Genomic DNA, 12,866 nt, shown 5'->3' on the forward strand with positions numbered 1-12,866 from the left:
CTAAATAAACAAAGCTGTGTTTTAGCATGTCTAACCGGATGGTGTACAAACAGCCGTGGGCTTAATCCCATTTCCTCTGAGAGCGAGCGGTGGGAAGGAGGGCAGCAGAAATCTTCCAGCAGCTTATTCCCACCCTGTCGAGATCCCACTCCTGGGGTTTGGCTGTTCCCAAGTGTTAGGAGGATGTCTTGATGGCTGACATGCATTATTCAGTCTATCTCATCATGCGGAGATAGGACTGACTAAGAGTGCACAGCTATGCAAACAGTGCAAGAGCCGAACAGATATATCAGAGTACCGATATCATCGGCCAATATTGGCCTTTTATAGAAATATCTGTATCGGCACATATTCTTCTAATAATGCACAGATAAAGCATCAAGGTTGTACCTAGCTACAGTACAGTCAGGATACGCAGACATGTACTGGTGTCATCCCACACAGCATTACAACTTGATTAACTGTATATTCTATTTATTTTTGCATGTCATATATATTCAGGTATACTCAATAGTATGATGAGTTATCAATTCACAAACTGTAGTGCACACAGAACAATTACAAAGTCTAAGGCTTATACATTTTTGGTCATATTATAAAACATCACACCTTGAATTATTCTGCGGCACTTCTCAGTACCTTTGGGTACATGGTACTTCTTAAGCTGTAATAACCATGACTCTAGAGAGCTGTCTGGTCGCAGGAAGTTGTACATCCCTTGCCCGAAAGTGTTTTTAAAAAACGGACTTTTTTTTCTTTTCATTCACACAGCACTGAAGTGTTAAATTGGATTAGATGCTGGAATGGCTCTATAGAGACAGGATTGGTCCTCACATGCGTTGACAGTATGAGTATGAGTGTGTGTGTGTGTGTGTGTGTGTGTGTGTGTGTGTGTGTGTGTGTGTGTGTGTGTGTGTCTCCTGGGGTAAATGAAGAAGCAGATCTTAACTTTTTTTTTTCTTTTTTTTTCCAGATATAAATATGGCAGGGGAGCCGAAACCATACAGGCCCAAGCCAGGGTCCAAACGGCCGCTCTCGGCTGTCTACAGGTAAGCCCTGCTGTCCTTACATACGTACCTATCTCTCATGCTTGCACAAGCAAAAACCTGACGCCTGTCATATACAATTACAATCATTCATAGGCGTTTGCTTGAATGAATGTGATTTGAATGTGAAGTAATATTTCAGATATACTCTCTCTCTCTCTCTCTCTCTCTCTCTCTCTCTCCCATTCCTCCTCTCCTCTCTCTTTCTCTTTCTATTTATACTAATCACTCTGAGTTAAGCTCACATAGACTAAAGATTCACTTTGCATGGGGATGAGATTTTTTGCACAAAGTCAGTGTTCGGTAATAGTTCATATCCTAGGATTCTGAGGATAGGATCAGTGATATTTTACTCTTTATTTGTTTGGGGAAATATCTTGCAAGTGTTAAGTAATTGAGATATTGCCATTTCATTTGTCATTTCATGGCTCAGAAATAGGAACCTCAAATTCGCTATCTGGTTTCTTTATGTACTTCCAACTCCTCATGCGCTGCAGATCACATTTTTTAAATCCTTATTATGACAACCCCAGGAGCCATGAAGAAGATGGTGTTATGAATGATGGCTTCAGTATGACAGTATACAGTATCACCCTGATTTTCCTCCCATACTCATGTCCCTTGGTCGCAAACGCATCAACACTGTATTTTGTTTACCACTGTCTGATGTGACAGATGTGTAGACACATTTGTCTAATCACTGTGCCTCCTGGTTACCACCCTGACACAGTATATTCATAGTAGTCCCATTCATTCCCGGTGATTGGCCTTGTTCCAGTATGCCTCTTTGTTTGCTTATTTATTATTTTGCACTTTGCTTTTGATGTCACAAATTCATTAAAACTTCATTTGCATTTTAATACCACAGCTCAAAACACCCATGATGTAACATGGTAATTAGAAAAGCAAAACAGGAGAGCCAAAATCAACATAGCACTGCTCTAAATGGAAATTGCCTTTCATGAATCCTAATTAAAATTCCTGTAAAAAGACATTTTCTACTGTTTTGAATCGATGTTGTTCCCTTCTAGAATGTAGCTGGATTTCTTTGTGTGTGTGTGTGTGTGTGTGTGTGTGTGTGTGTGTGTGTGTGTGTGTGTGTGTGTGTGTGTGTGTGTGTGTGTGTGTGTGTGTGTGGGGCATAGTTCTTGTTGTGACCTTATTAGGTTTCACCAAATGTTGTAGCCTTAAGACCAGAGTGAAACCATCATGAACCCTGTCAGTCAGTGGCCTCCAGATGTCAGATTAGCTAAGGTTTACTGTACCCACGGTGAACTTTAGGCATACATATAATATATGATATTTTGAATTATATGCAGAGCTTATGGTAACACACTACACACGCTAAACAGACTATCTCTCACTCTCTCTCTCTCTCTCTCTCTCTCTCTCTCTCTCTCTCTCTCTCTCTCTCTCTCTCTCGCTCTCTCTCTCTCTCTCTCGCTCTTGCTCTCCCCTGCTTTTTCCACAGTGGTTACGAGTTTGACTATGATTACTACAGAGATGACTTCTACAGCCGGTATGTGTGAATTAATTTACTGCAAAGTCCTTTATAAAACACATTGTCCTTTATAAAACAACCTTCACATTTTGCATTGCAAAAGTGAAATAAATAAATAAATAAATAAGGAAATAAAGAGGATGGGTTGACTGAAGAGGGATCTCTTTGAAATGACTGACCAGTGAAGAGACGAGCATGTCCTTAAACTTTATGACACCCCTGTTTTCTTTCTGAAATTCCTTTGCTGGTGATCAGAGTGTTTATCTGGGGAGACATTTACTAAATGTCAGGCCGACTGAGAGCTGTGATAAAAATCTACTGTCGCTGTGAGCCGAGTCAAGGCTGACACCGCCATTTGACATTTACTGCTATGTCTGCTTCCTCTTTTTATCCCCTCTTCTTTTGAAGGATGTGGCGATAGATGGAGTCTTTGGTTGTTAATGAACATGTTATAATTGTATTATTAATGGAATTGTTAAGTTGAAAGAGAGGGATGGTACAGTTGGGATTTTTTGGGGGATTTTTTTTTTACAATTATCTAGACAGTAGGAAAGGAGACAGGGAGGGCAGGGCAGACTGCTGGACCCATATATCGAACCGGGGACCTTTGGGGTATAGCATTATGTGCTTAATGTCTGGTGTGTTACCGCTATGCCACAACGTTGGCATGAGAATGCAATTTTGAGAGATAAGAACAATGAGAGACCAAAGATTTTAATATTTAGGGGGGAAAAAATCAAAAGCGTTAGATATAACATAGATCTACATCATAAGTCATAGGTTGTGAAATAGGAAGTAGATGGATAGATTTGATAAGATTGATAGATTGTGTAAGCATTAGATAGTTGAGTTATGTAGCTAGATTATGGCATGTGATACACCTCATAAGTCATTGATTACAAGATATACTGTATAGACTGTGAGTTGTGATTTCTCATTCTCTCTGGTTTCCTTCTTCTCCTGTAGGCTGTTTGACTACCACGGCCGGGTAGCCCCCCCTCCCAGGGCTGTGATCCCGCTGAAACGCTCCCGGGTGTTGGCTCCATCCACACGTCGCGGGAAGACCTCCTTCCCCATCAAGACCACCTCCTCCTCTACCTCCTCCTCCAGACCTCTCACCTCCTCTTCCTCCTCTTCCTCCTCTGGTCTCAAATGTAAGTTCACCCATACTCTCTCTTCCTATCACTAAGACTAAGTAGTCACCACTATATTGGAAAATAAGTACGGACAAATAGCCTTTTTTATACTAAAGCCACTTCACAAAAGATAAACATAGGTCTCATACAAATGAGCCACCTAACAAGGGAATTTATTATTCGAACAAACGGACCTCTCAAGATGACAAGCAGCAGCACGAATCACCTCTGCTACTCTCTGCACCATTATAAAAAGCAAAAACAATGTTTGCCAAGGACATGAGCAAGTGACAGCGACACAGAGCATGAACACAAAACACATAATCCGAACACTCTCCCTACACACACTGACTCGGAAAAGAGTGTTGATGCCAGTCGTTTGGGATTCATCCATATCTGGCTCACATGTAATCATTTGATTAGCAGATGAATAATAACACTGTGGTCTAAATGTCATTAAGGGGCTGTTGGGTGTTTTGGTGCATCCCCATGGGGCCATGATGTGCTCTGTTTTCCTAAACTCCAGTCTTTAACCATTGGCTGTATAATTGGACACAGTGTGCGGTCGGCAAGGGTGCCTCTCGCCTATTCAGGCCAGTGTTATCAGTGAGAACAGCTTGGCGATGTCTGTCAGGGGGCCCTAGCACAGTGGTCTCACGGAAAGAGAGAAAAAAATACAAACATATTTTTCTCCTTTTTCTTTGAGACAGGATTTATAGATTTTTTTTTCTTCTCCAGGCCAGGCATCACAGTATATATGTATGCCTGTGGACTTGGTTGCTACAGCCAATATCATGAGAAATTGCTATTTGTATTGACAGAGATAGATTGTGAGCAAGCTATGGTTTGATTTGCCAACCAATTGGGTGGATGTGGGTCTATGTTTGTAGGGGTTGTGATGCATAACAGCAATTCAAATCCTATCAAATTTATTACGGCCAAATAAATGGGTTGCACCTATATTGGATTGTATGGATTGTGCACATACCTACAGTATATTCTCAATATGCAGTATAATATAATAATAATTGACCTTCTCTTCGTCCTCTGTTCTGGAATTCAATGAAGATAAGCTCTGCATATGACACTAAGGGACCCATTTTGATGATGCAAGAAAAGTGGTGTATTTGGCCAAAGAGACCATAATACTCTCAATGCTCTTCATTTCAAAACCTCATTGTACGACTTCTACGAGAGGGTTTGCACCTGCACTGCAATGACAAATCTGTTGCATTCCAGACTCTGTTTGAAATGAGTGTTGAAGAGTGTTAGAGAGAGTATTTGTGGCGGTATAGTCTGTTTTGACATTAGCCCCGCTTTCTACTGTTGTCAAAATGTCACCCTAATGCTCTCAGGAACTAGCTAGTGATTTTTCTAACACTCAGATCCAGCTGAAGCTATTCAGTGTCTGAAATAACTTCAGCAGTGCCGGCCTCGACTCTCATTGTCCGCTTTAATCTTCATCTTGCAGTGACTCAAAGAGACCCGTGCTATCTCCAAGAACAGACTCTTTTTATGTGGTCATCATGAAGTTAGAAAATTAGATCCATCCATCCACCCCAAACCTTTTACCAAAATAATCTATCAGAGGACTATGTTGTTTTTCTCTTTAAACCGGGGTTATCAAAGGATGCGCTGTTGGTAGAAATTATGTTGGATTAGTCTGTGTATGTCTGGGGTTCTTCTTTATCTGAGGCTCATGTGGCTTGTAACACAAAAGAACAGGGCCTGAAGCCCTTGATAAATTAGAAACTGCTCCGCAACTTTTTTTATCATCAAAGGGCAACTAGTAAGCTGCCCAAAGCAAATAGAACTGATGTTGAAATAACAAATCGAGAGAGAGAGAGAGAGAGAGAGAGAGAGAGAGAGAGTGTGTGTGTGTGTGTGTGTGTGTGTGTGTGTGTGTGTGTGTGTGTGTGTGTGTGTGTGTGTGTGTGTGTGTGTGTGTGTGTGTGTGTCGCTGCACAATACACAGCTAGAGGCAGTGAGGGGACAACATTGGAAGAGAGTGACACTTCAATGTCTCCTTGTGTCACACCTCTCCAACTCTATTTTTCCATTTTCTCTTTCTCTGGAAAGGTCGAACTGGAGCTCCTCTCCTGCTTCAGGGTTGATGGCCACTTCAGAACACAACAGGAGGCTCATTTTTTAGATTCTTACACACATATCACCTGTGCATTGCTTCCACAGGGAAATTGCATACCACACACACACTAAACCCAATTCTGTTTGGAAGGAACCAATGCATTGACAAACACCTATTCAATGAGCATCGAGTTGCACATTATGTACGTACGCATACATATATTCTGATGTGTTGAGACTGTTTGAAGGGACATGGTCATGTCTTTCACTACCTAATTTGTGAACTGAGATTGTGATTGGGTAATCTATTTTATGTGGTTATGTCCCTATATTCCTATTCAACAGCATGAGGGCTAGAGCAGTCTACTAGGCTTTACAAGAGAATAACAAGATATAAAAGAAAATCAGGAATAGTCATATTTTTACTTGCAATAGATCAACCATTGAGCTGTAATCACTGACAAAATACGATTCATCATCATCTGAATGGCATAGTAGGGGAACCAAATCGGATAGTTTGATTGGATGCACAAATACGTTGTCTTATAGTAACATATTTTGTTCTTGGCCTATCTATCAGCCACTAACCATACGGAATGCTTCTGCTCTCTGAGTCTCTGTTTTTCCTGAGATTTATTTTTTCTTTGGCTGATTCCTAGAATAAACTGATGAAAACATTTCCTACCCACTCAAGCATCCCTTTTCCGACACTGACCGGATTTGATAGGTGTCATACTATTTTCATGTCTTGTTTTTGACTTTTATTGTCTTCCTTTCAACGGATGGCACACTTTCAGCAGTCAAGGGTTAAGGAATAGGTTTTAGCTTATATTTGTTAGAATTTCTTAAATCTGCTTGGTTCTAGCTACTTAAGTGTACACCCTCATTCTTGTGTCAGAGAGGAGGGCCAGCTCAGAGTTAAGCTTGATGTCAGTCAGATTTTATGGGGGTTTTTGGTTGTTGTTTTTTTACGTGACTTGCACACTGACATATCAAGGTCATGTCCTATAGCTTTTGTGGCATTTTAATAGCTTATTCACTCACTCTAGAAAATACTCTCCTGGTTGATGTAGATAACACATCAGCATCTAATAGTATCTTGTAACATTCCATTCAGCCATTTTAATGCAGCAACTATGTTGAGTTATCGTTCATCACATTTGTTACCAAGTACTAAGTTAAACGGGCAATCTGGGATTGGTACATCAATTCTTGGGCTTTTAAATTAATTATATATAGCCATTGATTCTTGAAGAATATAACTTAGAAGTGTCTCATGTGTCTTACCCCATCAGAACCCAAAATATAAGCTTGTTTTACTCCATTGTTTTACAACAATGCAATTGTAAACAAACACTTCAAAACACGATTAAAACTATAATTTTGTTCTCATGGATGGTCAGTCCTTGCATCCATAGCTCTGTCTATGAAATTGAGAGTGGTTACTTTTCTCCAGCCTCATCCCTTAGCTGTTTACCAAAAAAGTGGCGGGGAGCCCACTTTGTTGTTGTTTGAGATCCAGATTGCTTTAAAATGGCATCCCTATTGTGTCTTCTTGTCGTGGTCCAAAAAATCATGAAACATGATAAGCACAGGTGAGAGGCTGGATACAGAGGTTGGCACAGGTACCAGGCTGGAATTGAACAGCGTGGGTGAATGTAATCCATGAACTAATCTCCAAATTGAAAAGCGCAGGTTTCACATTTGTAATAGGAGAACCCTTCCAGTTGGATGAATTGAGATGTGTGCACCCCTGAAGAAAATGTAATTTGGCTTGATAAAATGATAGGGAGAGACAGGTGAATTACCAGATGATAACATGAGGTCTGATGATAAGCTGTTCGATGATAGGGGGATTTGTGGAGGGAGCCTTGTACAGCCTTGTACAGCCATATACAAATAAATCAGGTAAAAACAAACACACACCGAGATTAGTAATACATCGATATTTATTCTTGTATGTGTCTGTTTATATTTGTCTCAGCAGTGAAGACAGATCAGCTTCAGACCATCAAACGGGAACTGACTCAGATCAAGATGAAGATAGACTCTTTGCTGGGCCGCCTGGAGAAGATCGAGAAGCAGCAGAGAGCCGAATCCGGTGAGAATGTGCTGGGGGGGGGGGGGAAACCACCTGACAGAGAGAAAATAATACACCAACTGCTGGGGGAAGGAAATTAAGAGCACACACTAGCCATCAGTCTTCTTGACAGAGTGGGAGAGATAAGAGACCCCAGCTCTCTGTCATACTGTAACACAAGACAGGCGTCAACACTGGGCTAATTCAGTTTATATGAGAAGTTTTTATAGATGTCCTACACTAGAGGACACAGTCCCACAGGGCAGGTAAAGAGGAAGTTCAGCTTATATGGTTCTTCCGAGTATAGAGCTAATTCAGAATACAGAACACATAAGTATGACTAGTATGAACCTCAATGGCAAGTCTGTCTTTCTCTTTTTAGTCTAGCAAGTTACAGTAGCATTGTGCTACTTTGTGTCACTACTTGTATTTTCTAGTATCAGAGTTTCATTGTGTCCTTCTCTCACTTTTTCTTTTTCCTCCACTCCTCAGATGCTCAGAGGAAGTATGAGGACAACTGTGACTCTCTCCATGAGGAGTCTGTGTCAGAGACAGCTGAGAACTCTGGGGAGGAGGCTGGTGACGGGGCGTTGGATGCGGAGGCCGGAGAGATGACCGACGGGGGCGAGGATGACTACGATGAAGAGGGCAGCCACCATCTGGTACAGGAAATGGGCAAATGGAGAGGAGATTGGGGGAGGGATGAGGCCCTTATGAAAGTTAATTTTCAAGAATTATTCATAGCTCCCGATCTGAGAATGTAGGGTTCCACATGAGTGAATGGTGAGGGCACCTCCACTGACAGTTTCTCCCTCTCCGCCTTGGCTCAAGTGTAGGTGGTGGCAGGTCTCTCTTTCCACACAGGTGCGCACACACGCACTGACTGTTAAAAAGAAAAAGTGAAAAGTGAAGGTGGGAGCAAAAGGTCTGTAACTAGGAGTAGTTGAGAAAACACATTGAATTTTCAGCTTAAAGACTCAAGTATCTCAAATAATATATGCTATTTGCTATTATATCACATTCAAGAAGTATCAAATCTTCTGTGTTCACTTTCAGGTTCACAGTTTTAATCTAGGGTTCATCTGTGGTTTAATGTAACCATGCTTTCCCTATTATGTTATATTTATTACCCTTTAAAAGGAGAGTGTGTGCATGCCATCCTAGATGTAAACCATGTCTCCTCTCTAAAGGAAGAGATTATTTATTTAAGGGAGTGTGTGTGTGGGGTGGAGGGGGGAGATTTATTTGTTTCTCCCATTCAAGGTCATATTGATCAGAGATTGTTATAATAATGTACGCTCCGCTCCAGACACTTCTGCAAGTCGGCAGAACTTCCCACCATTGTGTCTTTCACAGTACAAGATTAAACACCTTGAAAAGTCCTGAATTTAGTCCTTAATAGAGTATTTATTTCAACGTGAATATGATATGCTTTGCATTTTCTGCAAGATTTTCTTGTAAAGTATAGTGTAATAACGTGTGTGTCTTTTGCTTTTCAGATAGAGAACCACGTATCTGATATCGACAACTGAGTATAGGTAAGGACTAATGGACTAATATGCTCTATAGTTTTTTGGAACCTTACTGTTTCTATCAAAGGTGTATTGTATTTGGTCAGTCCTTATAAGGTTTTTCTAGAGGTTCCCTTTGGTCGTGGTTAACTTAATGTCCCTTGTATTGTGTTGCTTCTTTACTGTCACCAAACAGCCGTCGGTCATTGCCAAACTCATAAGAACAGTGACATTTCTTAGGTCAGCTCCACCGAAAGGGAGCTAATGCAGACTTTGACAGAGGGCGCAGTAATGGCGGTCCAATGGACCAGAACTGCCCATAAACAACATTCATCTAATTGAATTGTGTGGAAGTGGCCATGAATGACAGCCTGGCTCAAGGAGAAGTGTTTCCTGACTCGTTCTCAGGGTAATGATCCAGAAACATCATCAGTAGTCCTAGCTAGGCTGGCTTCTCCTAGCAAGAGTACTTATGAGTATTTATGAGTTGTGTCCTGATGCTGAAACATTAACAGCATTTGCAAATGCTCTCTCAGAGACTGGTACTGTGAAAACATTTTTTTTTACTAGGTGTTGTTATAACATGCTTATTACAGTGTTATGTATCTGTATTATTACTCTGTGTATTTTGTTTGTATTTACTGTGTTGACTTGAGAGATGTACAGGACCAGCCAAAATGTCCACTGTTAATAATCATCCACTATGTGTCATTTTAACCCCCCCCCCCCCTCTCTCTCTCTGTCTCTCTCTCTCTCTCTCTCTCTGCCTCTCCATGCGCCTGGAGCCCCAATTCCCCTGTTCATCCACATATAAAGCAGCCATATGTCCACTTCAGATTTCCATTTCCTTTCCATATGTTTGCCACTTAAAAATTCCATCGACAGCCCATCCATAAGAAGCAGAACCATTCATGAGCGCATTCATTTAAAAACCCTCCAAAAATCCCTCATGGTTTCCTTCGATACACACATGAGTGGTGTTGCACTGGTTGATTGGAAATCTGTGTGAAGAGCTCTAGTTGTAACGCCTGGGAACATTAGACTGAGAGAATCACTACCCCCACCTTACCAAATGGTCTTTAAGTTCCGAAAATAATTCTGTGATTAATTTAAACTGGGCAAGCATGTAGATTTACTGTATGATAAGTAGTCACCATGTCAACAAAAAAGGTAGCGGAGTCATTTCCTGTGTTTACATCTCTGTGTTTTGTCACCTAAGGATGAGGGAGCGGACACCCCAGTCGACGGTATAAAGAGTCAACATCACCTCTGAGAGACACCAAAGGATCTCTGGTGGAAAATAAATACCCATTTTGGAGTGTAAACATGGCCGCCTTCCCCTTACTTCTTGTCTCTGTGTTGCAGAGACGGTGAAAAGCATTCAGATGCTCATCTGTGCAAAAGTAACTGAATGTGACTGACTCTCAGAACAATGTACTGTATTCTTGTTCAATTTTTTCGCCATCTGCCCAAATTCACTTAATAGATATTCCGTTTACAATTTGGTCAAAAGACTGATTCAGTCCCATTGACGCTATAGAGAATAGTTTCTTAGAATTTTAGGAGGGATTGTTTTTTGATGTTGATGAATGTCACTCCCTTGAGGTTTGTTAAAATATGATTGTGCTATTTATTTTTTGTGCTGAACACAGAGAGGACCGTTTTACATACATGTCTTGTTTGACCTGAACATCACACATAAAATGAATTATGTACAACTGAAATTGTAAAATATTAGGGATATCAGTCTTGGCGGTTTCAAGGGCTTTTGCTTATGCATAAGCGATAGCCTTTAGCGTAACCTTTTCCAGCTTATCCGTTTTATCCATGCGCGTGCCCTGGGGGGATGTTCCATCATGTATTCCAAGCTACTGCCAAATATTAATATTATTAATTTCTAAAGCAGAAAAGGCTTCCTGTGGTCACCAGCCAAAGTCTGCATGGGCCCCCTGCCAGGGAGCAGTGCCCTGTGTCTTACTGCAGTCATCTCTCCACAGTCTGTGCATCCCAGTATGCACCATTCTTAAGGAAATGCTGCCCTCTCTCCCCGCTCTGATTTGACCTTTTCCTCTGGAGAAACTCTACTTTTCGCCTTATTTTAGCTCAATGCACCACCTCGAAGCTGAAAGGCTTTGAAAACCTTTAAAGAGCAAAGATATACCAAGAATATACCAAGGCTGTACTGTTTCTTATCTCCCCCAATTTAGCAAATTTGCGCATTAAACCTAATTGAATAATTAATGCAATTGCTTTCAATGGACTAATTATGTCACTTGAAGTCATTTGTGTAATTGGATCCAGAATTATTTTTTCTGTCTATTCAATTATCATCTGCTTTACCTGTATATACAAATACTAAAAGCCTGTTTTTTCAGATATTTTTCAGTAATTGAGTGAACAAATAGAAAGTTAGAAAGAACTTATTCAAGGTTTTTGGAAACTTAAAAAGAGAGCATTGGGTTATATTCATGAATGTAGGTTTTGATTACTCCTCTGAAAGAGATATAGACCTACTACTGTAGTTGTGCTTGGGATAATTCAAATGGGTCAGAAAACTTCATCCACAAAATAGTTGGTTTCCAACAATCCAGTCAAAATAAATGTCTGATTGTTGATAATGACAGTAAGCACTATTGTAGTGCACAACTTATTTGAGAACATTTGTTCATCTTTTCTGCTGGTATCGTTATAAGGTTTATGCTGTTGTGTCAAACTGTTAAAAGAAATCCCTCTGAAACCTGTTGACATGTAATCAGGTCTTCACTGCGGGACACCCACACTGCAAAAAAAATGCTATTTCAATATGCTACATTGTGGCACATGCTGAGTAGCTATCTAATGCAATTGATTAGGCAACTAGACAATTAATTTAATCAAGAAACATTTAAATGTGTATATAAATAGTAGTTATTAGTTGTTCATAGTTAATAGTTGTTCAGCAGTGTGGATTTACTGCAGTGCAAGTTTGAATATTGTCATTAGCTGACATCATCAAGCCAAGACAATTATTATTGTTTGCTTAAGATCATCAGATTTTTTACTTTACCAAATATTGCTTCAAATTCCACTCACATTTGTTTGCAGTTTATGCTACCCTGCAAATAAGCCTTGCCTTCAAATGCAACAAGTGTCATTGAGATAAGTGTCAATGTCAGTTTCAGTCAAAAATATTAGAGAAACAAAAAGGAAACATGTTAAAAGACAGTCAGAGTAGTTGAGGATAATCTTCAAACACACTAAATAAAATTATATCCTGACAATGTTGCAACTCATCCCCTGTGTCTAAAACAGAATCATACTTGGGTTGGGAGTGAAAAGGGGACTTGTAGAGATGTGTAATTGACAAATGTTGTATACAAATGTACATTTTTGTAAAGATATTTTTATGACGGGCACGTTTATTCTCTCTCTCTCTCTCTCTCTGTATTTTCATTTCATGTACAGTATATGGTTGCAACTGTCATACGGCTATAGGCTTCATTGCATAGAGGAAAACTACAATGGCAT

The 12,866-nt window shown here is 40.3% G+C and overlaps 1 protein-coding gene across 1 annotated transcript in view; it reads left to right on the top strand.

Annotated features, from left to right (window-relative positions):
* LOC310815007 (RNA-binding Raly-like protein) overlaps nt 1–9,380 on the top strand; it is a gene marked incomplete at both ends in the record, with an annotated part of 36,536 nt that extends 27,156 nt beyond the window's left edge. Inside the window, 6 exons of the mRNA XM_083684609.1 lie at nt 974–1,049; nt 2,518–2,565; nt 3,514–3,701; nt 7,756–7,869; nt 8,341–8,510; nt 9,348–9,380. Coding sequence (XP_083540735.1) covers nt 974–1,049; nt 2,518–2,565; nt 3,514–3,701; nt 7,756–7,869; nt 8,341–8,510; nt 9,348–9,380 — 629 coding nt within the window. The remainder of the gene's footprint in view (nt 1–973; nt 1,050–2,517; nt 2,566–3,513; nt 3,702–7,755; nt 7,870–8,340; nt 8,511–9,347) is intronic.
* Between the last annotated feature and the right edge of the window lie 3,486 nt (nt 9,381–12,866).

The sequence above is a fragment of the Argentina silus genome (assembly GCF_951799395.1).
Source record: "Argentina silus genome assembly, chromosome: 1".
Lineage (NCBI taxonomy): Eukaryota > Metazoa > Chordata > Actinopteri > Argentiniformes > Argentinidae > Argentina > Argentina silus.